The following is a 23698-nucleotide window of genomic DNA, read 5'->3' as shown; positions in this document are numbered from 1 at the left end:
CTGCGGGGGAGAGGCGGGGAGCCGCCCACGCCGCGCTCGGCGCTCGGCGTCGCCGTCTCCCTGGGACGCGCGCGGGCTCTGCGGCGCGCGGGAGCCGGGCGGGCAGCCATGGCGCGGCGCGCGGGGAGGTAGCCGGGCGGGCAGCGGGGAGCGCAGGGGCAGCCATGGCCCGGCGGCGGCGCCGCGCCTGCATCGCGCTGTTCCTGGTGCTGCTCTTCGCCTTCGGCACCCTCATGGGCCTGCGCACGCTCAAGGCTCCAGACGGACTCCCGGCGCTGGGCCCGGGCCTGGAGCTGGCGCCCTTTGAGCGACGCCCGGAGGGAGCCCCCGCGCCCGCCGCCCGGGCCCCAGCCGCCCCCGCCGCGCCACCCCCGCCGCCGCCGCCGCCCCGCACCGCTGACCCGGGCAGTCCCCCGGGCCCGGCTCCCGCGGAGGCCGAGCCCGCCCCCGGGCAGAGTCTGCGCGTCTACTCGGACCTGCACGCCTTCTACTACTCCTGGTACGGGAGTCCGCGGCGCGAGGGCCACTACATTCACTGGGACCACGTCATGGTGCCTCACTGGGACCCCAAGATCTCGGCCAGCTATCCCCGCGGCCGCCATAGTCCTCCCGACGACTTGGGCTCCAGCTTCTACCCGGAGCTGGGGCCCTACAGCTCCCGGGACCCCGAGGTGCTGCGGGAGCACATGACCCAGCTCAAGGAAGCCGCCATCGGTGAGTTCCCCCCACCCCCGGGCGGCCCTGTTCCCCAGCCTCACCCTTCCTCAGTTTCCACACCCCAGCTCCCGCTGGTCCTGTCACCGGGCCTCTGATCCCACTCACCCTTCCGCCTAGCTTCTTACTCCCTCCCTTCTATTTTCATTCAGCGCTTACCGCGCGGCGCCGCCCCCCAACTCCTGGTATTGACTTCCCCATCTCTGCCATCTGACCCCTCACAGCAGGGCCCTTTCATAGGGCGGAGCTGCCGGGAGGGCCAGTGGAAGAAGGCATTTGCTCCGAGCTGTCCCAAGTAGGGACAGCAGGGAGAAGGAGAAAGTCTTCATGTCTCTTGGGCTTCTAGGCTTGGTAAGTGAGGACTGGGCATCCTGGCCCTGCAGGAGTGGAGTTCAGAGGAGCCACGCCTGGGATGGCCAATGCTTTCACACCAGATACAAGATAGGGCACCAACCCTTCCAGTTTTTGCTGGCTGCAGGAAGGAAAGTTTGCCCATGTTGGACCCTGCTGTTTGCAGTAGGGGGGCAGGAGCTTTTCTTCAAGTACTCTGCTTGCAAAGAGGTCCCTGGGAGCCTCTTTTGTAGGCAGGCTCGGGTGGGGAGGCTCACTTCTTTCGGATTGTGTCACTGAATTCTCCTGGAGTTTAGAACACATTTCAATTTATCTAGAGATGTTTAGTGAATGGGAGAGGGGTTGAATGACAGAGACAATGGTGGGAGGTATTCACAGATAAATAACACAGAGGCTACCCCTCAGGATTTTACGAGACAAATGTTATTTCCCTCGGGAAGCATCAGATGACCTCTGCGTGGGGCTCTTATCCCTGCGGGACCTTAGAGGGGCCCCTCTTCTCCAGAGAGAGGACTGTGGCTTCCAGATGGGTGTGGCATTATCCACTATTTCCTTTTGTTCTACTTCTTGCGGATGCAAGCGGAAGTCTGAGTCCTCCTGGCTTTTCTCAGGCTCCTTTCCCGCCTGGTGCGCAAAGGTTCCCGTGGCCGCGGCGCTTCAGCACCGCGGGCGTGGACAGCTCCGGGACGCTAGGCTCTGGGATCTGATCCGCAGGAAGTGAACCTGGCAGGAGCCTCGCTCAAGGTTTCATTCAGAAACCATTTTGCAGTTGAAGACGGTTTGGGAGGAAACGCATCTCTGTTGCGGGGGTACTGTGTGCCTCTGAAGTAGCTACTGTGTTGTGTCTCAGGCGTCCTGGTCCTGTCCTGGTATCCACCTGGCATGGCTGATGATAACGGGGAACCCTCAGACGACCTGGTACCCGCCATTCTAGACACCGCCCATCAGTACAACATCCAGGTGAGTGTCCAAAGAAGAGGTCAGGTGCTCTTTGGCCCATTCTGGAGATTTCCCCTTCTCTGCCCACAGGGTTAGTTTTTGGCTTTAGCCCAGGTATGGCAAATACACAGCAAGTGGTATGTGTGGGGTGGGGGGTGGGGGGTGGGTGAGGTTCTAATAAATAGCACCTGTCACTGTTATTTTCTTGAATTCTGGGGGGAAAATTGGGAAAACTAAATATAGGAGAAATGGAAGATTGAGTAAGTATCACTGTGATAGATTTAGGTTGCAGACCCTGACTCTGGATAGAGAGCAGGCAAGGGCCAAACGGGCCCAGAAACCAAACGTCTCAGATCCCTAGTGGGAGGCAGTGCTGGGCCTCAAGGAGTAAAGTACAGGCAGGCGGGTGCACTTTCAAGAGGAATGATGGAGCGGAGCTAAGCATGTCCAGTTACTTTCCCCCAATGAACCAAATAAGTCATTCCCCTCTCCTGTGGTGAAGGAAGAGAAACAGCAGAGAGGAGCCCCACCCCGTTCCTGAGCCCATCACCGACATGTTTAACAGATCAGAGCACCTCTGCCTGACAGCTTCCGCAAACTTCTTCCCATGGTTTCAGACAGCTAATGCCAATCACGTGGAGCTGGCACATAAGCTCAGACCTATTAGCCATCCAGTGACATCCCATCAGAATGATTCCCAGATGCCCTGCTGTGGGAGGTGGCCAGCCTTCTTGGCCCTCTTTTTCTGACCCTAAGGGCAGTGGCTGCTTTTATCTCTGTTATGCCCACTGTTGCCAGGACTCCTCCTCCAAGCCCCAGTGGAAACATGAGCCTTATAGGTTGTGGCCCCTGGGCAGGTACTCACCTGACCAGTACCTCCTCTGTTTGTGGCAGGTGGCCTTCCATATCCAACCCTACAAGGGCCGGGATGACATCACTCTGCATGACAACATCAAGTACATCATTGACACGTAAGGCTGCTGTGGGGCCTGGATCTCAATGGGGATCAAAAAGGGGGAGGGGATAGATTTAGAGGGGTAGGTCGAGAGACACCAGGGCAGAATGCCAGTGTCCTCAGCAGCTACTTCCTAGTAATACAGTACTAGGCCTGCAGTCAGCAATCTGGGTTTGAATTTCAGTTCCGCAGCCTCCAATCTGTGATCTGTTGCAAGCCTCTTAACCTTGGAGTCTTGTGAGAGTTAGAGGAGTTAATATATGGGAGAGTGGCTTGTACTGTGCTTGCAGGTTTCATCCACTCACTCAAAAAGTACTTGAGTGCCTTCAGGTGTCCGGGCACTGTCCTCAGCCCCGGGTGTGCAGTCATGGGTAGGACTGGCGAGGTTTACATTCTAACGTGTGGCCGCAGTGAGGCGGACAATAGTTACACATGAAAAATCACAGTGACCCATGCGATTAAAAAGTGATAATAAAGAATAGAGCAGGGTATTGTGTTAGAGCACGCCTGAGAATGGGTGCTAGACTTCAGAACCGGTGGTCAAGGGAGCCTCTCTGAGGAGAGGACGTGTGAGCTAACACCTGAAGGAAGAGTCAGCTCTGCAAAGATCTGGGGCAGGCAGAAAATTCCAGGCAGAGGGCTGTCAGATCCAAAGGCTCATCACGGGACAAGCTTGACAGCAGAGTAAGAGGTCCATGTAGCTGGTGTGTGGAGATGGGGTAATAGAAGGGGTGGAGGTGGGCAGGGCCAGATCAAGTTGGAGGGGCCTTGCAGGTCTCAGTCAGGAGCAAGCAGATCTGGTTCATCCCTTAGATAGTGGATCACAGGGAGCCAGAAGCAGGAGCCTGGAGACCGGTTAGCTGGCTGCTTCCATCCCAATGGAGGAGGGGGGTGGTGTGGTATGGGACAAGGAATGGAGGGAGGCTGAGGCTGGGGAGATGTGGGTGGGAACTAGGTTCTTGCTCAGGGGCATGAGGAGTGCAAGCGTGGGGACAGGCTGGATCCCAAATCGCACTTAGGCATTAGGAACGATCTGGCCCATGGCTTGTCCTACAGCTGTGCTGGCTGCCCCCCTCCTCGGCCGCCAGCTCAGGTTCTTCTCCCTCCCGCTCCTCAGGTATGGCTCCCATGGTGCATTTTACCGCTATAAGAACAGCATGGGTAAGAGCCTCCCACTCTTTTATATCTACGACTCATACCTGACATCCCCTGAGGCCTGGGCCCACCTCCTGACACCCAACGGGCCCCACTCGATCCGCAACACCCCCTACGATGGGGTCTTCATCGCGCTGCTGGTGGAGGAGGGCCACACGCACGACATCCTGGCTGCTGGGTTTGATGGCATGTATACCTACTTTGCCTCCAACGGTTTCTCCTTCGGCTCCTCCCATCAGAACTGGAAGGCTGTGAAGAGCTTTTGTGATGCCCACAACCTCATGTTCATCCCCAGCGTGGGGCCTGGCTACATTGACACCAGCATCCGGCCCTGGAACAACCACAATACTCGGAACAGGGTCAATGGCAAGTACTATGAGACAGCCCTGCAGGCAGCCCTGACCGTGAGGCCCGAGATCGTCTCCATCACGTCTTTCAATGAGTGGCACGAGGGCACCCAGATCGAGAAGGCCATCCCCAAGAAGACGCCAACGCGGCTGTATTTGGACTACCTGCCTCACCAGCCCAGCCTGTACCTGGAGCTGACTCGCCGCTGGGCAGAGCACTTCATCAAAGAGAAGGAGCAGTGGCTGATGTGAGGAGCTGGAGCCATGAGGTGTCAATGTCCTGGCCTCCCCGGAAGGTGTCACCGTGTGGGGCTCAGCTGAGGTTGGAGGCACTCACTGGTCTCCCAGTCAGCAGCGGGGCGCCTCTGGGTGGGCCATCGAGCCTGGGCCCATGTGGAACAAAGCTTGTTCCTCAGGCATGTGGGGCCGGGGGGCTCTGCAGGGACAGGAAGTGAGGCAGGGTTCCAGAGAGGGCCCCAGCGAGGCTGGCGGGTGACTGGACTCAGCCCAGGGCCACTCCACATCCTGTCGTAACACTTTAAAATGATCCCTTTGAGCTTGGAACTCAGCAGGTTGGTGTTGCGTAGCAGTCCCCAGGTCACTGCTGTTAGGAGGGGTCAGGGCTCTGGGCAAGCACGTGCCCTGCTGCCTCTTCAGCCTTCTTCTTCTGTCTTCTCCAAGTGAGAGAATCACATTTGAAACTTCCCAAGAGGGAAATTCTAGGTTTAAGCCCTTCCCAGTAGACTCCTGAACACAACGATCAGGAAATAACCCTGAGCCTTCGTACACTCATTCAACACATACTGACAGAGCACCTACTATGTGCTAGAGACTTCACATGGAAAGGTTCCTTTCTTCCAGAAGCTTACAGGATCCAGCTTTCCTTATTTGGCGTGGCCTTGTAGCTAGTGCCTGAGCACAGTTTTTCCTTTTTTTGCAGTTTTCTCCAATGCTGAGAGTTTTGGTTTTTTTTTTTTCCTCTTAAGAAAATACCTCTGTGCTCCAGAGCCCACATTTCCCCAGATGACCATCTAGCTCCAGGGAGAGGACCAGGACATCCTCCCTCCCTTTAGCTGCCTAAACCGAATGAGGCCCACTCAGTAGAGCCATTTTCAGTGCTACTGTGATTTCTATTAATTAAATATGACATGGTCTTCTCAAGTAAGCATTCCTTTTGCTCTCTTCAAGCCTTCCTGAACTCTGAGCCCTCCCTCAAATGCTGTGACAAACTGACACGTAAGATGGGCTGGCCAGTGTCAGCACAATGAAGAGTGAGTTTGCTTCAGAAACCAGGAGTGTAATCAAGATTTTTAGTGGAGATATTTAACAGTGCTTATTTACAAATAAACGAGTATACTCGTTGTGGGGGCCCTTAAAGCAGGCCCTGGAACACCTTCTTGGCAAGATTTAGGAACTACTTGGAAATATGTGCATTACTTTATGGGCTCAAGCCTGAATCCTGGTTGTGGGAATGGGGTGCAAGGCAGGAGGGGAGGAAGTGGGGCCTACGGATTACTACGGGACCCCCAGCTCCAGTGAGGTGATGGGCACTGGATGCCACGATGGACAGAGCAGATCAGGAGCACAGCGCTGGACGGTGACCCGCAGTACTTTACAGAAGGGAGAAACACGGAGGCTTCATTTCACACATACACGGTTTGAAAATACTAAAAGCATGGCAAGCTCGGGGCCAGGAGCAGTGATTCTCATTCACTGCAGCTTGTTGAGTTCTTTCGAAAGCTAAACTGTAGCAAGAGCCATGAAGATGTTCACACACTTCGACCCTGTAATCCTACCCCTGAGGAAATAATTCAAAGGAAGAAAAATAAACTACAGAATATTTCCTATTAAAGAAAAACAAGGTTCAAATAGTCAAGAATAATTCTGTTTAACACTTGGTATACATATGAATAAAGGCTTTGAGTACACACTGGATTCAAATAAAGGTATTACAGGCCTAACTCATTATAATTTATTTTACAACTAAATAACAAAAAAGCTACTAGCTGAAAAGAACAGTGGAGATTTGTTTTCCAGTATTCTTTGATTTGGACTTCCCTACCCCCGCCCCTTGCCAACTGAGCTCATTTCTCACCATTAGTCCAAAACGCTGACTTCTCTCCACCAGGCCTTCTGGCACACCACACCACTGGCCTCTCCAGTTCAGAGAAAATAGTGTCAGGCCTGTGGCTCAACAGTCTTTATCCTACTATGGTTCCAGCTTCAGGTGCCTAAGTACATGCCTTTGGTCACTGGAGACTTTTAAACAGCACCAGCTGGTGCTCTGGCTGATTTGGACCTTAAATGCCACTACCCGCCAGACAGGTGGCTCCAACTGGATTCCAAATCTGTTCCTCAAATTATTTTTCAAAAAAGATTTTTGAAAAAGAAACTTATTAGAACAAGGCCATCTTAGGAATGTTCTCAAATAAAGTCTCTACGTCAGCTTTTGGCTGATGTTTGAAATTACAGATAATAAATATGACCTCCCCATCAGGTGTGAGACGAAACCAGCAGCTTCTGGGGCTTGGTCTACAGTGTTCAGAAAAAGGCAGTGCCTTAAAGAGTCAGACTAGTGACGTCGCAGCCCCAGTGGCCTCTGTCAATGAGGCCTTGCCAATCCCCAGCGGACAGACACACAGTGTCCAGCACCAGTCCTCGGGCCCTCCCCTCTTCCTGAGATGCAGAAGCAGGATCAGTGCGAGGGGAGCAGCCCATACTTCTGCTGGAGGATGGCTGCAGTACTCTCCAGGGCACTGAGGAAGAAATGGAGGCAGTTCAAGTTCGACTTCTCAAAGCCGCGAGCCCACCAGAGTCTAGTGATCAGCGACCTCTAAACCCTCTGGTCTTAACTATGCTCTCTTCACCAAACCCGTGATGAATCCTTTGAAACCTCAAAAAGCCAGCAAACACCAGCAAACTTAGTGCCCCTCCATCCACCACTTCTCCAAACCTGCCCACCCTGCTCAGGACAAGAGAGGAGTGCCAATCTTTATTTGGTTAAGGCTTTTTTTTTTTGCACCTTCCAACCTTCCTCAAATTCTATCCCCATGCCACAGCAAAGAGACTCACCAGCCTGGACGAATGATGTCAAACTTTCCAGGTACAGACAAATCAACCACAGTTGAGCCCAGGCGATACTCGGGGCTCCGGCCATCCCCAATTGGTCCCCCATCAATGACCAGGGACAACTGAGGCCAGAGGTCCTGGAACTCCTGAGGAGAGGGAGAGGAAGCAGGGACACTAGCCCTGGCATCTGCAGTAATGTCATACTGCACACAGCCCTCATAAGGACACAAAGACCGCACACTTCTAAAACAGGAGGCATCTTCCTCGAAGCATGGGAAGGAACCTCATTCAGTTAAGGTCAGTTAGCACCTAGGACATGGCATCCTATGAGGTTTGGAGCCACCCCAGGTTAGCACCTCAAGTAACACCTATCTAGAGCTTAAACAAAATCTTGCTGTGCCAAGAGGAGATTCCACACAGTGCTTCTGTTGGGGACATATAGGTCCAATGGCTGGAGTCCTAGGTGGGTGTCCAAAGATGTAGGCTCTACCCTGAACTTTCGCCTAGATTTCTTTGTCACTGTATGCAAATTACTTCATCCAGGGCATCTCCTGGATCTCAGGAGAACTCTGGGTAAGGGTAGGGAGAGGAAGACAGGGTGGACTCAGCACTTGCATGCCACCAGCACTCAATCCTTGGGCTACGGGAAGGATACCGCCTCTGAAATCCGTGGCCTGAACTGTTAACTGGGTTAGAGCATCGCCCACTCTCTCCACCACCACCACTCATGACAACCCTGCAGTGGTGGCTAGGCCTGGGCATTTGGGATGGAGGAGCCTAACCACTAGTTACTGCACTGGATGGGTCAAATGTTTGCTGACAAGAATACCCCTACCCCCCAATCCCCACTGCCTTGGGCATAGCCACCAGGTAAAGCCTGCAGTCCCAAAATAAGAAAGGATGCCGGGCCCTCAGTTTCTAAGGCCCCCGAAGCCACTCTCTAGGTCTGGGCATGGAAAACCCCATCACTGTGCTATGTTTTACATTTAAGTTCAGGAAGAAGAAGAATGTGTGGTAAGTGACATTTCTTTGTGTGTGCCTTCCTTCCAAGCTATGCAGTCAAGACAGAATTAGGATGGTTCTTTGACCTGGCTAGTGGCCAGGGAAGAGAACAGGGTCAGGCGTCCCTGGGCCAAGTTTTCGGAGTCTTAACTTTCGTTACAGCACTGTTATAAAGACTTATTGCCTAACTATATTTTCAAACAGCTACCACCACAAAAAGGGGGAAAAAAACTACATTTACCATGATGTTTCTTATTAAAAAGACAACAGGAAGAAAACACCAGTTCTCCCCCCTTACCTCTCAAGCTTTTTAATTAAACCTTTCCAAGATTCTTTAATTTGGACGCCCCCCAACCCACCCCTGCCAACCGGACAGACTTCCCACCATCAGACTAAATGGGTGAGCCTCCTGCAAGGCATTCCAGTGAACCATCAACCCTACTGATTCAGAGGAAACTGTGTCTGGCCTGGTGATGTTTCTGGGGGGAGGACTGGGTAACTTACCTCGACATTCAGAGAACTGGCCTGGGAGCTAAGGTTGGCACTGGTGAGAGCAACTGGTCCCCCAAACACCTGGACCAAATCCTGTATGAAGGCATGGTCAGGAATCCGGATGCCTACAAGCTATGAGGCAAGGGGAAAGGGGATAGTCAGAAAGGTTGGAGGGGGTGGGGAATGGCTCTAGCCTGGATCCTAGTGAAAGCCAGAGGGCAGGAGTCTGGGGACACAAGAGAAAATCTGACTCACAGGAGTAAAGGGGTTCAGGTCCTTATTGAGCTCCTCCGAGCGTTCCAACACCAGGGTCACTGGTCCTGGTAGTAAGTCTTTCAGGAGTCCCTCAGGTACCCTCACATGGCAGTACCTGGAAAACAGGGCACAAATCCATCCAAGAATGAAGGGTCGCTGCTGGTCCTATTCCAGACGGTAGTCAGATCTAGAAAAGGGGACCCTGGTGACTACAATGGGATCTGTCTTCCCTCTTCACCTCCCTAAGAGTTTGAGAAGGGAGACTCCAGAGGAACACCCTGGGCTTGGAGCCCACATGCTTCTGGTCCCCGAGACTACAACAGCTGCACCGTTATCACGCTCCGTGTTTCATTTTCTTCCAGGCATCCCCTACTAAATTCAGCTATCGCGTTTGTTTCCTTCGTTGTTGTTGTTTTTAAACCGTGGGAGTCCCGACCCCCTCCCCTCATTATCACAAAAACGCCAGGAGAATAGGAACCCTGCCTGCCTCGTTCATCGCTGCGCCCCAGCATCTCGTCCAGGGACTGGAAGACGTTAAGTGCTCGATACACATTTCCAGTTCCGGATTCCTGGGTGAGCCTGGACAAGCCCCTCCCGCTCTCTGCGCCTCAGTCTCCCAAGCCTGTCACCGGAAGCCCCTCCCGCGGTGCCGCCCCCAGCGGGGCCGGGTCGGGGCGGCCTCACCTGTAGACGTCGGCCACGCGGCCCAGGCAGACGGCCAGCGGCTTGGCCTCGCTGCGGCCCTTGAGGCGGTACACAGCGCCCAGTGCCGCCGAGCAGCTCGCCGAACAGGCCAGGCCGTACAGCGTGTCGGTGGGGACGGCCACCACGGCGCCGGCGCGCAGCTCGGCCACGGCGGCCCGCAGCGCCTCGGTCCAGCCGGCGCGCTCCGGGCTTGCGGCCCGCACGGCCCCGCTCCCCGGGAGCCGCAACAGCCGGGCCCCCGGCGCCGCCGGAGCGGGGCTCGGCGGGCGGAGGAGGCGGCCCCTCCGGGCGGAGCCCCCCGGCCCCTCGCTCAACCCCACGCTGGCAGCCACCGCGGCCCTCAGCCCCCTGCACGGACGCGCCGGAGACATCCGCCCGGGCCCGCTTCCGGGAGGAAGTGACGCGCCCAGTCAGCTTCCGGCCGGGGAGGCTCGGCCCCACCTCCGCGCCGGGCAACTTAAAGGGACCGCGACCCCCAGGAGGATTGAAGGAGACCGGTGGGGACGGGGCGGGGCGCAGCTTTGCGGAGCCCTAGCGCAGCGCTGGGGAGGGGGGCGGCCGAAAGGGGGGCGGTGGTCGGGCCGCGCAGGCGGAGATGGAATGGGGCCCGGGCTCAGACTGGTCACGGGGGTGAGAGGGGGCCCGTCGGGGCGGGGGGAAGGGGCTCGGACCCCGCGCGAGCGCCGGCCCTGACCGTGTGTGTGTCGCTCTCTCCCGGGCAGGGAGGCTGCCGGCGTGGACCGTGGGAAGGCGGGGCTGGGGCTCGGCGGGAGGCCACCCCCGCAGCCGCCCCGGGATGAGCGCGCCCAGCAGCTGCTGGACGCGGTGGAGCAGCGGCAGCGGCAGCTCCTGGACACCATCGCCTCCTGCGAGGAGATGCTACGGCAGCTGGGCCGCCGGCGCCCGGAGCCGGCTGGTGGCGGGGTTAGTGCCCACCCCGGGCTGGGCCTGGGAGGTGGGGACTGCCCCGTGGTTGGACTTGCTAAGCCCTAGCTTCCCCGGGAGGGTGGACGTGTCCCCACCGCCTTACCGCCCCCCACCCCCAACCTCCCTTCATCTGGGCGAGAGGCTTTGAAAAAGTTAAGTGCTATCCGAATGCCAAGTGGCCATATCCTTGCGGGGCCTAATCCAAGGCCTTTCCTCCCCGCCTCACTTTTCCTTTCTGTTCCAACCAGAACGTCTCAGCCAAAGCCGGAGCACCTCCCCAAACAGCTGTCTCCGCCAGAGGTGGCTTTCCAAAGGATGCTGGCGATGGAGCTGCGGAGCCCTGACCATCCCTGATGGGCGCCCTGACTTCTCTCCCTCCCGGGGCTGGTGGCTGGACTCGAACAACTCCCTTCAATAAAGGGGCCAGTCTTCACTGGCAGTGGCTGGTACTTGGCTCTCAGCCTGGGATGGCAGCTCTGCTAGCAGCTGGGTTCACTCCCACTTCATCCTGGCTGAAGGCAGTGCTGAGCTTTGAAATGTAGCCAACGAATACCCAGTCTGATTACCCGGATTTGGGCAGACCAGCAGTGCTCTCCAGAGTGGTCTGGCCTGCTTTGGGGGATCCAGGTGGTGTTACATGTCCATTTCATGCTCTGGGGGCTCCTAGCCCCACAAAACACTTTTAGCAGAGCCTTGATTAAAAGGAAACCTGCAGACTCTCCTGGTGACCGACCTTTCCTTTCTGTCCCCTAAGACTCAGCTGGGGAGGGGAGGTGGGCTAAGTAGTGGAAAATCGTCAACCATGGGTAGGTTTGGAAAGAAATGCCACAGATACTACCAGATTTAAATAAGCATTTAATTAGGATTTCATTAGTATTTAATATTGCTTTTTCAATTCCAAAAAGTTAAATTTTCACTTCTTAACAGATATTTTAAAGTACAATATTAAGTTTATACAAAATGAGCAATTAAGCAAACACCATTATTTCACATTCTTCAAAAATACAAATTCATATTTACTCTTTTTTGGGTTTGGAGGTTTCTTCCTTTGGAAGTACTGAACCTGTAACGTTTTCATATCGCTCAGTGGAAGTCCGTTGTTCCCATGTTTCACACTTCAATAAATTTGATAGGCTTTCACATAATCCAAATAAAACCATTTGAGATTTAAAAAACTGTCACCAAGACCTCTGGCCAATGACTACTAGTGTGTGTCAAAAAAGAAGGCTCTCTGTGGGTCTTGCCTTTCCTGGCCAGAAGACGTGAGCCAGAGATTCAGCAAAAACCTGTTTCCAGCCACCTTCCCCAAAAGGGACCAGGAGGAGTTGACAGGGAAAGGTAACAGCCACCTTGAACTCTGACCTCCCCACCCCCATATTCTCCAAAACACAACAAAGGATGTAGACTGTTGAATCAAAGGCGCCCTGGGGAGGCCTAAGGACTTGAGAGAAGGGCAAGAGAGGCCTCTGACTTGGCACCACTTCGAGGATAACAAGGATATTGCAAAAAACACCCCTGGGTTTTGGTGAAAAAAGTTTTTATGAAAAATTTTCCCCTAAGAAAAAAGAGTAGAAACTGCATTGAGCTGAGAAAGTGACACTACATTATCACCCAATTTTTGGCCCAGCAGGCACACCACCAAAAGGGCAGTGTGTGGTTTTAAACTTTGCTTCCAGTAAAAAAAGCTTGTACTATGTACACATTGACATAAGATCCAGTTTAATTTGCATTTTTCAGTGCAGACTGAGAAGCCCTCTGGAACAGGAGTAACAGCGAGAAATGCCCAAAGAGTGATCATCAGCTTCCCCAAAGGGCGTGAGAGGAAACGTGAGAGGACCCTCTCCCTCTCCCCCCAAAATATGCAAGAGGAAACAGGCTAAACTGACTACCAACCAGAAATATGCAAAATTCCGTTTTGTCGCCTCCCCCCACCCCCAATATTAGGGAATGGACAATTTCCCATCTATGTCACAGCAGGACTATTTGCATATTGATCTGTGGAAATCCTTCTGCTTTGGCTGAAGTGTTATTTCAAAACTTCTCTATTCTACAGTAGCCTGAGAATTGAAGATAAAATGGGGGGGGGACTCCCCTCTCCGAGACAAAAGGGGAATATGGGGGAAGGAAGAAAGTCGATAAAGCAGATTATTAACAGCTTTGTTTACTGGATTTAATGAAGGCTGGAGACATTTTTTCTTAAAGAACCAGCACGGGCGGTGAGGGGAGCAGTAGGGAAATGGCTCATGTTGCCCGCTCCCCCACTACCACCACAACCTCCCTAACATATTTCTGATTGGTGGTGGAGGAAAATGTAAACTCTAGCAATACTGTTGCAGTTCCACAAAGCAATGGTTTCAGTGACTCTGGAGAAGTCTTTAAGGACAATGAACGTGATTACAAATAGAAAAGTCTAGAAGGTGCCAGGTTTCTACCTAGGAACAACCTGTTCCTTCCTTTCAGGCATCACTTTGTAATGGTGAAGGCGGGGCAAGATGGCAAGGGACCAAGAAGTGATGAGAAAGGGCCTCAACAGTCAGCAGAAGAAAACAGGACCCGCAGCAGTTCTTCAGAGAGCCTGAAGGGGCGCCCTCGGGCACACAGGGAAGGCTTGCATAGATTGAGCAGTTGCTGAGAATGCATAATAGTGTTTCCCTATAGACAGCCTTAGAGCACAGGGCTGATCCAGCGGAAAAACGAGGCCAGGCCAGGGCCACATGGGACAACGACCGTCAAGCTACACATATTGCACCAAGGTAAGTGCTTTTCTTTTCACACCTCAATTTAACTTTTTATTCTGAGCAAAAAATAAAACTTTGTGGAAAGTATATATATGTATATATATACACAAAAGAAATTGCAGCAATTGGGTTAAAGATAAAATAACCTAAAGTGCTTTTTTATTTTATTATTTCTTTAATATACCAATATGAGGTTCTGCAAACTCATCCCTCTGGACACATTCAGCATTATACAAAGTCTCTCAGGAAAACCCACCCACCCTCCATGATCCCCATCAGTCCACTGCCTTGACCCTGAAGGTAAAACTCCAATCTACTGACTTTCCCAGAGCTGGTGGAGAGAAGTCCCTGGCTTCTACCCAGAGAGGTCTTCACACCTTAAGGCCCCTCCTGGGCTTTGTACCATGATCTCCTTCTAAGGGGAAAGGGGTGGAATTTAATAAATGACACCAACTCCTGTCACCAAACTAGTGATGCCCCCATGAGGCTGGCCAGACCCCCCCCCCCCCAGGAGAGGAAGGGCCATTCTCCCTCGATGTCCCACCCGCGTGCTGGGGAAGGGCCCACTTCGCTAAGGCGGTTTGGGGGTGCCAGCCGGTTTCCTACCCCTTCCTAAGTCCATGAACTCCAGTCCCTGGTGCTGACGACACCCTGTAAAGGGGCAGTGGAGCTGGAGATGCTAGTGGGAGCTGGAAGCATACATCTACTGGGTAGAAATGATTAAGGTTACCATGGGAAGAAAAAAGGCTTGGCTTCACCTGCCCGAAGTTTGCAGCCCTTCCCTAACCTCACCACAGGTTCATTCCTGGGTTTGGGGAAGCACACCCTCCATGAAGGCTCTTTCTAGCTCCACTTAGCCAGTGGCCTGCTCTTCCCCAAGGTCCCTGGCACCAGTGGCCAGGCTTTGCAGGAGGTGATGGAAGGGAAAGAGCTCTGGAAGAGGAAGAAAAGACTGCCTGCCCTGTAGAAAAAAAACCTGCTCTTTTTTCTACCGGTTTTTCTAAAGCTAATTGGCTCTGATAGTCCCCCTTATAATTTTGAGTCACCCTCAAAAGGCAGATACTTCCACTAGAAAAATCTGTCATTCTAAATACTGTTTTAAGATGCTTCTTCATCTCCCCCAATCTTTGGAGAGCAGAAAAGCCACTGACCTACCTAGGCCCAAAAGGAGCACAGCCCTGGCTAACTAGAAAGAAGAGATCATGAAACCATGGACACTTCCAATGGCCTTCCCTGGGCTCCTGTTTCCCACCTCAGCTCCCAGGAACTGAATCCCTGGTGCCCCGAGGCTGGCTATGTGGGGAGGTCATTCATGTTCTCTGATATGAGCTACCTTTGGGACCCCATCACGTTGCTCTGTCAGAAGTTGTAGCGAAAACAGCGAGGTTCCTGCCTCAAAGCTTCCTATGGGTTCAAGACCCAGAGACAGCCAAGGACAACCCACACTCAGCAACTGGTTTTCCAGGAAGACTAAGCCACTATGGTAATAGAAGATTCCTCCCCCCTTATCAACTTCTGCTGAGGTCAGTGGTCACCAGAACCCTCCAGCCTTTGGGGGAGGGGAGTGCAGAAGGTCAAAAAGAAATGGATTCTCCAGACTAGACTCCTGGAATGAGAAACCACCAGCTGCCTGGGGGAAGGTCCTTTTCTCTTCATGGCAGTAACAACATTTACTACTTCTGCTCTCTTGTCCAACTCTGTCCCTGAAATTCTGTCAAAGGCAGGGCCTCTGGGCCCCCAGATAAATGATCAGCTCTGGACACTGTCTTGGCTGGCCCTGAGTAATAGCTCAGAGAACAGAAGAGTGACACATGCAGATCTCTTTATGTTAGGGAATGGAAAAAGAAGGCAAAATTATGGCTGCTGTCTCCTGACTCAGGAGAGCAGCCTTGTTTGTGGACCCCTGTTCCTCGCTCAAGGCAGGGAAGGGGCTCTTGGAGGCAGAGGCCTAGTCTAGACCCTGGGCCAGGCCTCATTTCTGAGCTCAGTGAGCTTGGTGAGCACTCATGACTACGTTAATATAGCCAGTTGAGAGAAACTTTCCATTTTAGTGTGAATTGTATTTTAGGTTTTATTTTAAAGAGGCAATGACTTGGAGCCAAAGGCAGACAGATGGATATAATTCTATACACAAATCAAAAAAATTTTTTTTTCCTATAACACAACTTAATGAAACATTCCAAATGAGATAACTTATTGCAACATTTCAGGCTTTTTGGTGGAAGGGGGATTTTTGTTTTGTTTTGTTTTACCCTGAGTAGAAGATCATCGTTTTGTGGTTTTTGTTTTTTTGTTTTTGTTTGTTTAGAAATCACATGACTAAGCTAAGCAAGTCACATCCTTCTTTGCACTGTACTAGGACTATATGCAAAATCCAGAGGGGTGAGAGGCGGAGATGGGCGGGGCCACCAAAAGCCTGGCTAGAACCTGGAACCAGGGCACCTCGCCTGCCAATTACATGCCGCCTTAAAAAGATAACAAAAAAAAAAACAAAAAAACTCCCTTAAAGCTGCACCTTCTCCCAATAAGCAAAATGCAGCTCTTCTGCTCGGAGGAAGAAAATACCATTAAAGGCAGGCAGACCACCACCCAGCCACTGGCCATAAGCCACGTGTCCACTCTAGGACAAAACAGGGACATTCCCCAAGAAAAATTCACTGCGATCTGCAAGCCCTGGCTGCCAACCGAGAGAAGGAAAGAACCAGGAAAGCAAAGACTGGGATAACATGGTTAGAGCTTGCTCTGCACACGCACGGACAGACAGCGGTCAACAGCTCGCCCAGGGCCCCCGTAGAACCCGATCACCCACACAGCCTCAGGCCAGGCTTTTCGCTACCCACTGGGCCACAGCCAGCTGCTGGATGACACCTGCCACAGCCACCCTGAGCTCCACCAACACCAAGAGCAAACAACAAAACCACCTCACGCAGTCCCTGTCAGGCTCACAGCTGTCTGACCTGCCTTGGCCACGCCCCCTCTGATGGAGCCAGGGTCTGGGCCAGCTGCGGCCTCAGACTCAGACTCAGAAGACGCACAGGGAGGAGCAACACCCGACACACTGAACTCTGCTGCCCAAACCACAGAGACCCCAGTGCAAGTGATGGGCAGCATCAGACTGATGGAAGCCACACCCTTTCATTTCGAATGTTTATGCAAACGAGTAACCTTAATTTCCAAGTTCACATGACAATAAGCAAAAGTGACATACAGTGCAGCCAAACAGTTCATTTATAACTTAGCTTTTTTTGTTTTGTTTTTTTTTGTTGGTTTTTTTTTTTTTTTTCCAAAGATCAGTTCCTTAAAATGGATGCTCCTGGGATATGACTAAAGAAAATACGTCTGAAAGGTGAGGATTTCAAACAGTAGATTTCTTCATCCTTCGAACTGCTGACCCCCCCAACCCCACCCCCGTGACGGCGGGCACCGCACCTTCTGCTTCCCGCTCGCCCTCCTTTCCTGGAGGTGAGCGCGTGCGGCCCTTTCACTTGGAGAAGCTGGTCAGGCCCATCTCCTCCTCCCCCTGCAGTAGTGCTTCAATGGGAATCAGATTGGACGGCGTGTCCAGGCTCTGGAGGGACAAAAACTCTGACACATCCATGGCACTTAACGTTTCTGTCTGAGGGTCTGAAGGAGTCTCTGCTTGTCTGCTTTGCTCACAGGAAGAGGGGACAGCGGAGGAGGACGACAGGGGGCCGGGGGGTGAGGAAAAAGTCTGTGGTGGTAGCTTCAGGCTGGGCCCGTCAGGAGGCTGGGGGCTTGGCTCTGCAGGGGGTGGGGAAGAACAGCCCTTCCTCCTGCCGGCCGCCCGCTCCTTGGCAGAGTCCCGGCACGCGCACTGACACTGACACGCCTCCTCTTGTTTGATGATGATCACAGGAACACTGAGGCCAATCTGCTGTACAGAGCTCCCTGCGAGAGAGGCAAGAGACACTGCTCCTCAAGCAGCCGCAGGCAGGGCCATGAGGGCCGGGGGGGTACAGACTAGGTGGGTGCCGAATGCCATGGCGGCAGAACAGTGGGGAGGGAGGAGGCCACGCTGCAGGCTTCGCTCTGCCTGACACTCCCCATCCCCTCCAAGGCAAAGTCCCTTTTCCTCAGAAAGCCACACACACCGTCTAGAGGACCCTGTATCTCCCACTTTGTTTCCAACCATTCTCCCCTGGACCCTCCATGCCGGCCACAGCAGATGCTTCCCTTTTCCTGACATGTTCTTCATACCTCTAGGCCTCTGGGCTCTTCCTCCTGCCTAAACTCCCCACACAGGGCTGCTTTTCCGGAGAACTTACTCTTCTTCCCTCTGAAGACACAGCTCGTCCCCTCCTCTCCCAAGGCTGCCAGGCCGTGACTCCAGCAGGCTCCCACCTAGGGCTGGCTCTCGGGCATCCGGCCCACGAGCCTCCTGTCTGTGTGCACGGGGCGCACCTCTCTCCACACTGTGTGGGACGTGGGGCTTGAGTCCCCCCTGCCCAAGATCAAGCTCCTGCAGAGCCTCTTGCTCACACTTGCATCCCCAGTCTCAGACACACGGTCGGTTGGGGGGATCCCCCTTAAAACTGCCAGCCTTGTGCTCACGCATCCTCCCGCTCTTTTGTGCGTGTCTGTGTGCTCTGCACATGCACACTCTGAAATCAGACAGGCTGTGTGTGTCTCAAAAAAGCTAGAGACCAGGGGAAGGAGAACAGAGTGGGAGTCAGGAGCCTGAGAACTAGGGCTCTGGCTCTCACAAACTCACTTAGGACTCCGGAGGAGTCACTTCATCTTTCAGGGCCCCGTTTCTTAATCTATAAAATAGTTTGAAAAAAAAAAAAGGAACTTTCTGCTCTATAGGAGTCTCTGACCCAGATGCTATTTCTTCATTACTGTAATTAGAAAAGAGTCCAGTGAATTAACAGCTGCCCTCTTTGGCATTAACTGTGAGTCAAACTTTCTTCTGGTTACATTTAAAAGCTGTATCTGAGAGGGAAAGAACCATTACTCCTTAAGGAATGTTAAATGTGGTATTTATGTCGTAAGTGTGCTAACTTGCAATAGTTGTGAGAATGTGAAATACTCTAATAAATAAACAATATAATCTGACAAATTTGAGGTTTTAAAAACTGGGGCAAAGCAACAATGAACTGTGCCTCAAGGGGCCCAGAAAGTTGACTTGCTGTTCAGGCTCCCACACAATTACATACCTGTGCTACTGGCTACTGGCACTGCAGTGGTAAAAAACACCTTCTCAACTTTAGATGCTTGCTGCTGGGGGAAAAAAAAAAAATCACATTTACAGCCACTCAAGTATGGCAGATCTCCAAGGACCTGAAGCCTGCCCAACTGTACTGGTCATCCAAGAGGACAGAAAATCCTCAGGGTTCAAGGATTTTTGCACTGAGTGATGTTTTGTTTGTGCTCTGACATGAGGTCACTGCACTGTTTGACATTCAGTGCTGACGATGCAGCCGGCTTTGTCCCCTACTACTTGGCTGTCTCCCAGCTGCCCAATCTAGTAGGTTCTGTCTGCCCAAAGGCTCCGCCAAGGCTGCTTTGCTTAAGCTGGGTCTTCTCACAGGGCTCCCCAGGGCTAGCTTCCCTACAAGCCCTCCACTGCCGCCACACCCTGACACTTCTGTGAGGCTGGAAAGTTCTTTTGCCTCCTCAAGGATCAAGCTGCACACTAAGGACCGGCTAAGACCCTCTTATGGGCAGAAGAGCCCCGTGAAGTGTGCTGTAAGCCGCACGGGGAGCAGCTCCAGGGTGGGCCCAGGCCTCAAGTCCAAGCCCCACCACCTCTTAGTTCTTGAGGCCAGGCAAGTGATTTAACATCTTAGACTCTCAGTTTCCGCATCTGTAAAATGGGGATGATAACCAAAGGACCTCTCCAAGGGCCCCCGTGAGGGTGAAATGAGAGGAGGCGTGTGGAGCCTGCGGCGCATGGTGAGCCCACAGCAAACGTGCGCTATTTATGTTACTATGAGGCGGACCATAGAGACAGGCCCAGAGATCACCCCTTTCACTGTGGTAACACTTCCTGTTACACTGGCTACAGGATTTCTGCTTTCTTCAAGTATTATCTTAAAAAGGCTTTGTCTTTTATCCCTTTAAGGAGGGAAAAGGGTCCCTCCTGGCTGAGTCTAGGAGGAATGTGAAAGCTTCTGGCTAAGTTGCAGGAGCTGACACTATAAAATAATGATGGAGAAACGAGACCCATATTTACATACACAAAAATAAACTGTATGGAAAAGGAATGACACCTGCCCCATGCAGCTCCCCAGGGCAGATCCAGAAAAAAAAAATGATAAAAATGACATGGAGCAGATTGGATTACGACACCAAAAAGGCCTTTCCAGTGACTCTGGCTATCTGAACATGGAATCAGGTGGCCTCCAGAGGTGGCTGGCACCTGACCTATGGAATCTGAATGCCCTGGCCTCACTGTTTAGCCCTAGACTACCTTTTCGGTTTGATAGCGTCATACATCTACCCAGACATTCTCCTACTTGGTACATCCTTTTCTCCATCTATTTCCCCCTCATACCTCAAGGCTCACCTGCCCTGGAAGGCTACCCAACAAGCCCCGACTCTCTGCACCCCTCATCTGGCAGCACGATGTAGTAGTCAGGAGCACAGGCTCTGGGACCAATCTGTCTATGCTCAAATCCCAGCTTTGCCACTTATGAGCTGTGTGACCTTGAGCTAGTCACTTAACTTCTCTGGGCCTCAGCTCTCCACTGGTAAAATCATACCTACCTCCTAGGATTGTTGTGATTAAATGAGCAAAGCATTGAAAAGTGCTTAGTTAGCACAGTGGGTCACATTTAGACATACAGACATTTAGAGACTGTAAAAATATCAGTGGTTGCTAAGGGAGGGGATGAACAATTGAAGAATAGGGATTTTTAGGGTGGTGAATCTACTCTGAATACAGTAATGGGAGACACATGACATCATGCATCTGTCAAAACCCACAGAATGGTGCACACAAACAGTAAGCCTTAATGTAACTATGGACTTTAGTTAGTAATAATATATCGATACTGATTCATCAGTTGTAACAAATGTGCCAGACTAATGCAAGACATTACTAACAGGGCAAACTGGGTGGGTGGGCGGGGGGTGGCCAGGGAGTGTATGGAAATTCTCTGTACCACCTGTAGAATAAAATTAAAAAAAAAAAAAAAGGTAATCTAAGAATAATGTACGTAAGGTAATGACTGGCACGTTAGACCCTCAATTTCAAAAAGTGCTTAATCAGCACAGTGAGCCCTTACACATAGTAAGGGTTCAATAAATCACTGCAGTTATTTTTTTTATTACCATTTTTATTATTATTTGGCACTTTTCTACTGGTAATGTTAACTTTCTTTGAGGCATTTTAGCCTCTTTAACTAGAATGTAAGTTTTTATGAAAAAGAGATCATGGTTTTCACTTTTCTGTAACCCCAAGAGTATCATGCATGGTATCTGGTAAACACCAGGCCTTCAGGGCACCTGGGTGGCTCAGTTGGTTAAGCGTCTGCCTTGGGCTCCAGGCATGATCCCAGGGTCCTGGGATCGAGCCCCCACTCAGCAAGAGAGCCTGCTTCTCCCTCTCCCTCTGCCTCTGCCCCTGCTCGTGTGCTCTCTCTTTTGCTCACTCTGGCTCTCAAATAAATAAATAAAATCTTAAAAAAAAAGAAAAAATACCAGGCCCTCAAAATATATTTGACTGAATGACCAAGTCATTTCCTTCATCATCGAGACCAAACACTTTTGTAGAAACTGGCTCTCGAGGAGGCCCTGGGAGCACAGATTATCTCTCTGACTTGGCCACTGCTGTGTTTTCTGCCTGATGGGGTCCCACCATCCTCTCACATCAGTCTGACTCTGCCTTGGAGAAGAACCTGCTTTCCTAAATTGTTCTTGGGCCTCTGCAGTCTGTTGACTGCTCTGCTGTCCTGGATGGTGGCGTGACACTGCAGATGGAATATTCGTTCATGTGCCTCCTGCTACCTGGCAGAACGGGAGGGCTCTTTCTCTGCTTTCCTATTGCAGGTGTGCATCATGGCATTCCCTGGATTTCTACCACTCAGTCATGGGGAAAATGACAAGAGGCTGAATCACAGGTTTCAGGGCAGATATGATAACCATTTTCCTTTCTGAAGCAAAACCTGGGAACATGTCACCTATGTAAATACACTCCACCCCACTGGATCCGTTTAGACAGAGTACTTACAATTTGTTCTTGGTTTTGCGGTGAACTGGTGGCACCATTTAAGATCCATTGCAAGTTCTGTTCTCCCATGACCAGGCTGGACTGCAGGATGGCCGTGCTGGGCGTCGGGGTGATGGTGATAGTGGGATTATTAGTCAGGACAGAGTTGGCGCCCAGGGGCAGAGTCTGGACCACGGCCGGCAGGGGCTCAGTAGTACTTTGTGATCGGGGCGGTGCCGCCACGGCTGGTACGGCCGCCGAAGCCCCGGCAACGACAGAGAGTCCCGGTACGACGGGCTGCGGGGCCTGGGGGTGCGGAAGAAACTCTTGATGATTAGCAGCAAACTGTGTGCTGTGGGAAACAGGCACTTCTGGAGGTTGTAAGAGAGCAGAGGGGTTGCCAAATGCAGCTTGCTGGGCACCAGTTCCTAGGGAAGGAGCAGGCGGAGGAGCAGACGGTGCTGAGGCTGGTAGTAGAGGCTGCGGTGGCTCGGACATGCCAGGCTGCAGTACAAGTGGAAGAGATAAAGATGCTGAATTTCCTGTGGGTGGCGGAACATCACTGACTGACTCTGCATCACCATTAAAACTTTCAATCAAGGCAGCTGGCAAGAAAAAGAAATAGAAATATATATACATATCCCAAGCCTTACAGGAGCCACAAAAACACAGTCATCATGGCGATACCAAAGACAGCTGAAGTCCGTTAGAGCCAAGAGCTTCATTCCTAGAAGGCTGGCTTCCCGCTTTCCATTTCATGACCCCTCTGGTCGAAGCGCCAGGCTTCACGACCGACCTCTCTTTCTAAATGTGAAGAGCTAGTCTAGGCTTCACCGTAACAAAAAAAATGTATTCTAAGGCTTTTCTGGAAAAGAGACTAGACATCCTTTTTTGGCATAAGCAGCGAACACGCTTTCTGACTGCTGTGAAGCTTCAGGGACAGATTTTCATTCAAACACAGAAGGATCTATGCATCTGATGCCGGTCGTGGATCCTGCCCACTCATGAGCACAGTATCGCATCAGAAGAAGAAAGAGCTCACAGCTCCTCTTATTTTTGAGAGCCAACAAAAGCTTTTGGAGAAGGAGACCCTCTTCTTTTGAAGGGCTAGGAAAAGGAGGCCCTCAAGTAGACTCTTGCTGAGGGAAGGAGAGGAAAAGATGGAATCAAACAAAAGGCTCATACTTCCCGGAGCCCTCACCAAACGCACCCATCGTTCAAGGGAACTGAAATCTACTTCACGGCGCCCGCATCGGTGTGTCACCGAGGGAGATTCACTCCCTTGCCCGGTGCCGAGACGTGAGTAGGAAGAGAGTCTGTGGCACAAACCTGTCTGTTGAGGATCTTCCTGAATTGCTGTATCATCGGAATTCTGGAACATGGATTCGAAGATGATTGCTGGTGAAATTGTGCTGAGGTCCTGGCCCTGTGATTGATGGACAGAGACAAAGATGTGAAACTTGTCATCCTGAGGCAATTCTTCACTGGGAGAGAACACACAGCAGCAGAACTAGAATGATCTTTTTTGATACGCTTCTTGTTTCTAACTTCTTCCTTTCCAAGGTGACATTTATTTCCCTCAACCTCAGACACTGGAGATTTGGGTCCTCAGATACTCTAAAACAAGAGCCCATAAACTATGACCTGTAGACTGCATGCCTGTTTTGGGAAATAAAGTTTTACTAGAACAGATGCATGCTCGTTCATTTATTGTCCACGCTGTTTTCATGCTCTGACGGCAGAGCTGAGTTTTGTCAGAGACTCTGCGGTCCGCAGAGCCAAAAATATTTTACTATCCGGCCCTTTCCAAAAAAACAGCTTCCTGACCCCTGCCCTAAAAGAAGACCAAATCCTTCCTAAAAATGGGATTGTATAA

General features: G+C 52.0%; 4 protein-coding genes across 12 annotated transcripts in view; 2 read left to right on the top strand and 2 right to left on the bottom strand.

The window, feature by feature from the left end:
• The first annotated feature begins 125 nt into the window (after positions 1-125).
• On the top strand, positions 126-5626 carry MANEAL (mannosidase endo-alpha like). 3 transcript variants are annotated; one of them, XM_036119046.2, is made up of 5 exons: positions 127-714; positions 1916-2025; positions 2899-2975; positions 4077-4120; positions 4354-4517. In XM_036119046.2, the coding sequence occupies exons 1-5, from the start codon at positions 165-167 to the stop codon at positions 4380-4382; spliced, it is 810 nt and encodes a 269-aa protein (XP_035974939.1). In that variant the 5' UTR covers positions 127-164; the 3' UTR covers positions 4383-4517. The 3 variants fall into 3 exon arrangements, with proteins under 3 accessions (XP_035974940.1, XP_035974939.1, XP_035974938.1); XM_036119047.2 differs by lacking the exon at positions 4077-4120 and having other exon boundaries at positions 126-714; positions 4354-4509; XM_036119045.2 differs by having other exon boundaries at positions 129-714; positions 4077-5626.
• Positions 5421-10355, bottom strand: YRDC (yrdC N6-threonylcarbamoyltransferase domain containing). 2 transcript variants are annotated; one of them, XM_036119049.2, is made up of 5 exons: positions 9964-10355; positions 9280-9394; positions 9037-9156; positions 7534-7676; positions 5421-6259 (listed from the first exon to the last, which is right to left on the bottom strand). In XM_036119049.2, exons 1-5 carry the CDS (start codon positions 10353-10355, stop codon positions 6202-6204), a joined length of 828 nt encoding a protein of 275 aa, XP_035974942.1. In that variant the 3' UTR covers positions 5421-6201. The 2 variants fall into 2 exon arrangements, with proteins under 2 accessions (XP_035974942.1, XP_035974941.1); XM_036119048.2 differs by lacking the exon at positions 5421-6259 and adding an exon at positions 6334-7217.
• On the top strand, positions 10350-11630 carry C5H1orf122 (chromosome 5 C1orf122 homolog). 2 transcript variants are annotated; one of them, XM_036119054.1, is made up of 3 exons: positions 10350-10481; positions 10707-10908; positions 11160-11630. In XM_036119054.1, exons 2-3 carry the CDS (start codon positions 10861-10863, stop codon positions 11253-11255), a joined length of 144 nt encoding a protein of 47 aa, XP_035974947.1. In that variant the 5' UTR covers positions 10350-10481; positions 10707-10860; the 3' UTR covers positions 11256-11630. The 2 variants fall into 2 exon arrangements, with proteins under 2 accessions (XP_035974947.1, XP_035974946.1); XM_036119053.2 differs by lacking the exon at positions 10350-10481 and adding an exon at positions 10496-10614.
• Positions 11631-11753: 123 nt separating this feature from the next.
• MTF1 (metal regulatory transcription factor 1) overlaps positions 11754-23698 on the bottom strand; it is a 41515-nt gene continuing 29570 nt past the window's right edge. For 4 of the 5 annotated variants that reach the window (XM_036119040.2, XM_078073394.1, XM_036119042.2 and 1 more), the window contains 4 exons: positions 23152-23248; positions 21844-22427; positions 18827-18890; positions 11754-17558 (listed from right to left, as the gene is read on the bottom strand). In XM_036119040.2, the coding sequence (XP_035974933.1) occupies positions 17131-17558; positions 18827-18890; positions 21844-22427; positions 23152-23248 (1173 nt within the window). In that variant the 3' untranslated portion in view covers positions 11754-17130. The remainder of the gene's footprint in view (positions 17559-18826; positions 18891-21843; positions 22428-23151; positions 23249-23698) is intronic. The other variant, XM_036119041.2, reaches the window with a different exon arrangement.

This window comes from Halichoerus grypus, chromosome 5 (genome assembly GCF_964656455.1).
Source record: "Halichoerus grypus chromosome 5, mHalGry1.hap1.1, whole genome shotgun sequence".
NCBI lineage: Eukaryota > Metazoa > Chordata > Mammalia > Carnivora > Phocidae > Halichoerus > Halichoerus grypus.
Note: the sequence above shows the minus strand (reverse complement) of the source record. Positions and strands in the feature narration are given on the sequence as shown.

What these genes read in the sequence shown, in the direction of transcription:
- MANEAL (XM_036119045.2), top strand. Translation starts at nt 165, where the DNA reads ATGGCCCGGCGGCGGCGCCGCGCCTGCATCGCGCTGTTCCTGGTGCTG. An exon ending in CCCATCAGTACAACATCCAG is followed by an intron (nt 2,026 to 2,898) that starts GTGAGTGTCCAA and finishes TGTTTGTGGCAG; the next exon opens with GTGGCCTTCCATATCCAACC. An exon ending in ATCAAGTACATCATTGACAC is followed by an intron (nt 2,976 to 4,076) that starts GTAAGGCTGCTG and finishes CCCGCTCCTCAG; the next exon opens with GTATGGCTCCCATGGTGCAT.
- YRDC (XM_036119048.2), bottom strand. Translation starts at nt 10,355, where the DNA reads ATGTCTCCGGCGCGTCCGTGCAGGGGGCTGAGGGCCGCGGTGGCTGCC. An exon ending in CCAGTTCTCTGAATGTCGAG is followed by an intron (nt 7,677 to 9,036) that starts GTAAGTTACCCA and finishes CCCTCTCCTCAG; the next exon opens with GAGTTCCAGGACCTCTGGCC. An exon ending in GACATCATTCGTCCAGGCTG is followed by an intron (nt 7,218 to 7,533) that starts GTGAGTCTCTTT and finishes TTTCTTCCTCAG; the next exon opens with TGCCCTGGAGAGTACTGCAG.
- C5H1orf122 (XM_036119053.2), top strand. Translation starts at nt 10,580, where the DNA reads ATGGAATGGGGCCCGGGCTCAGACTGGTCACGGGG. An exon ending in GGCTCAGACTGGTCACGGGG is followed by an intron (nt 10,615 to 10,706) that starts GTGAGAGGGGGC and finishes TCTCCCGGGCAG; the next exon opens with GGAGGCTGCCGGCGTGGACC. An exon ending in CGGAGCCGGCTGGTGGCGGG is followed by an intron (nt 10,909 to 11,159) that starts GTTAGTGCCCAC and finishes TGTTCCAACCAG; the next exon opens with AACGTCTCAGCCAAAGCCGG.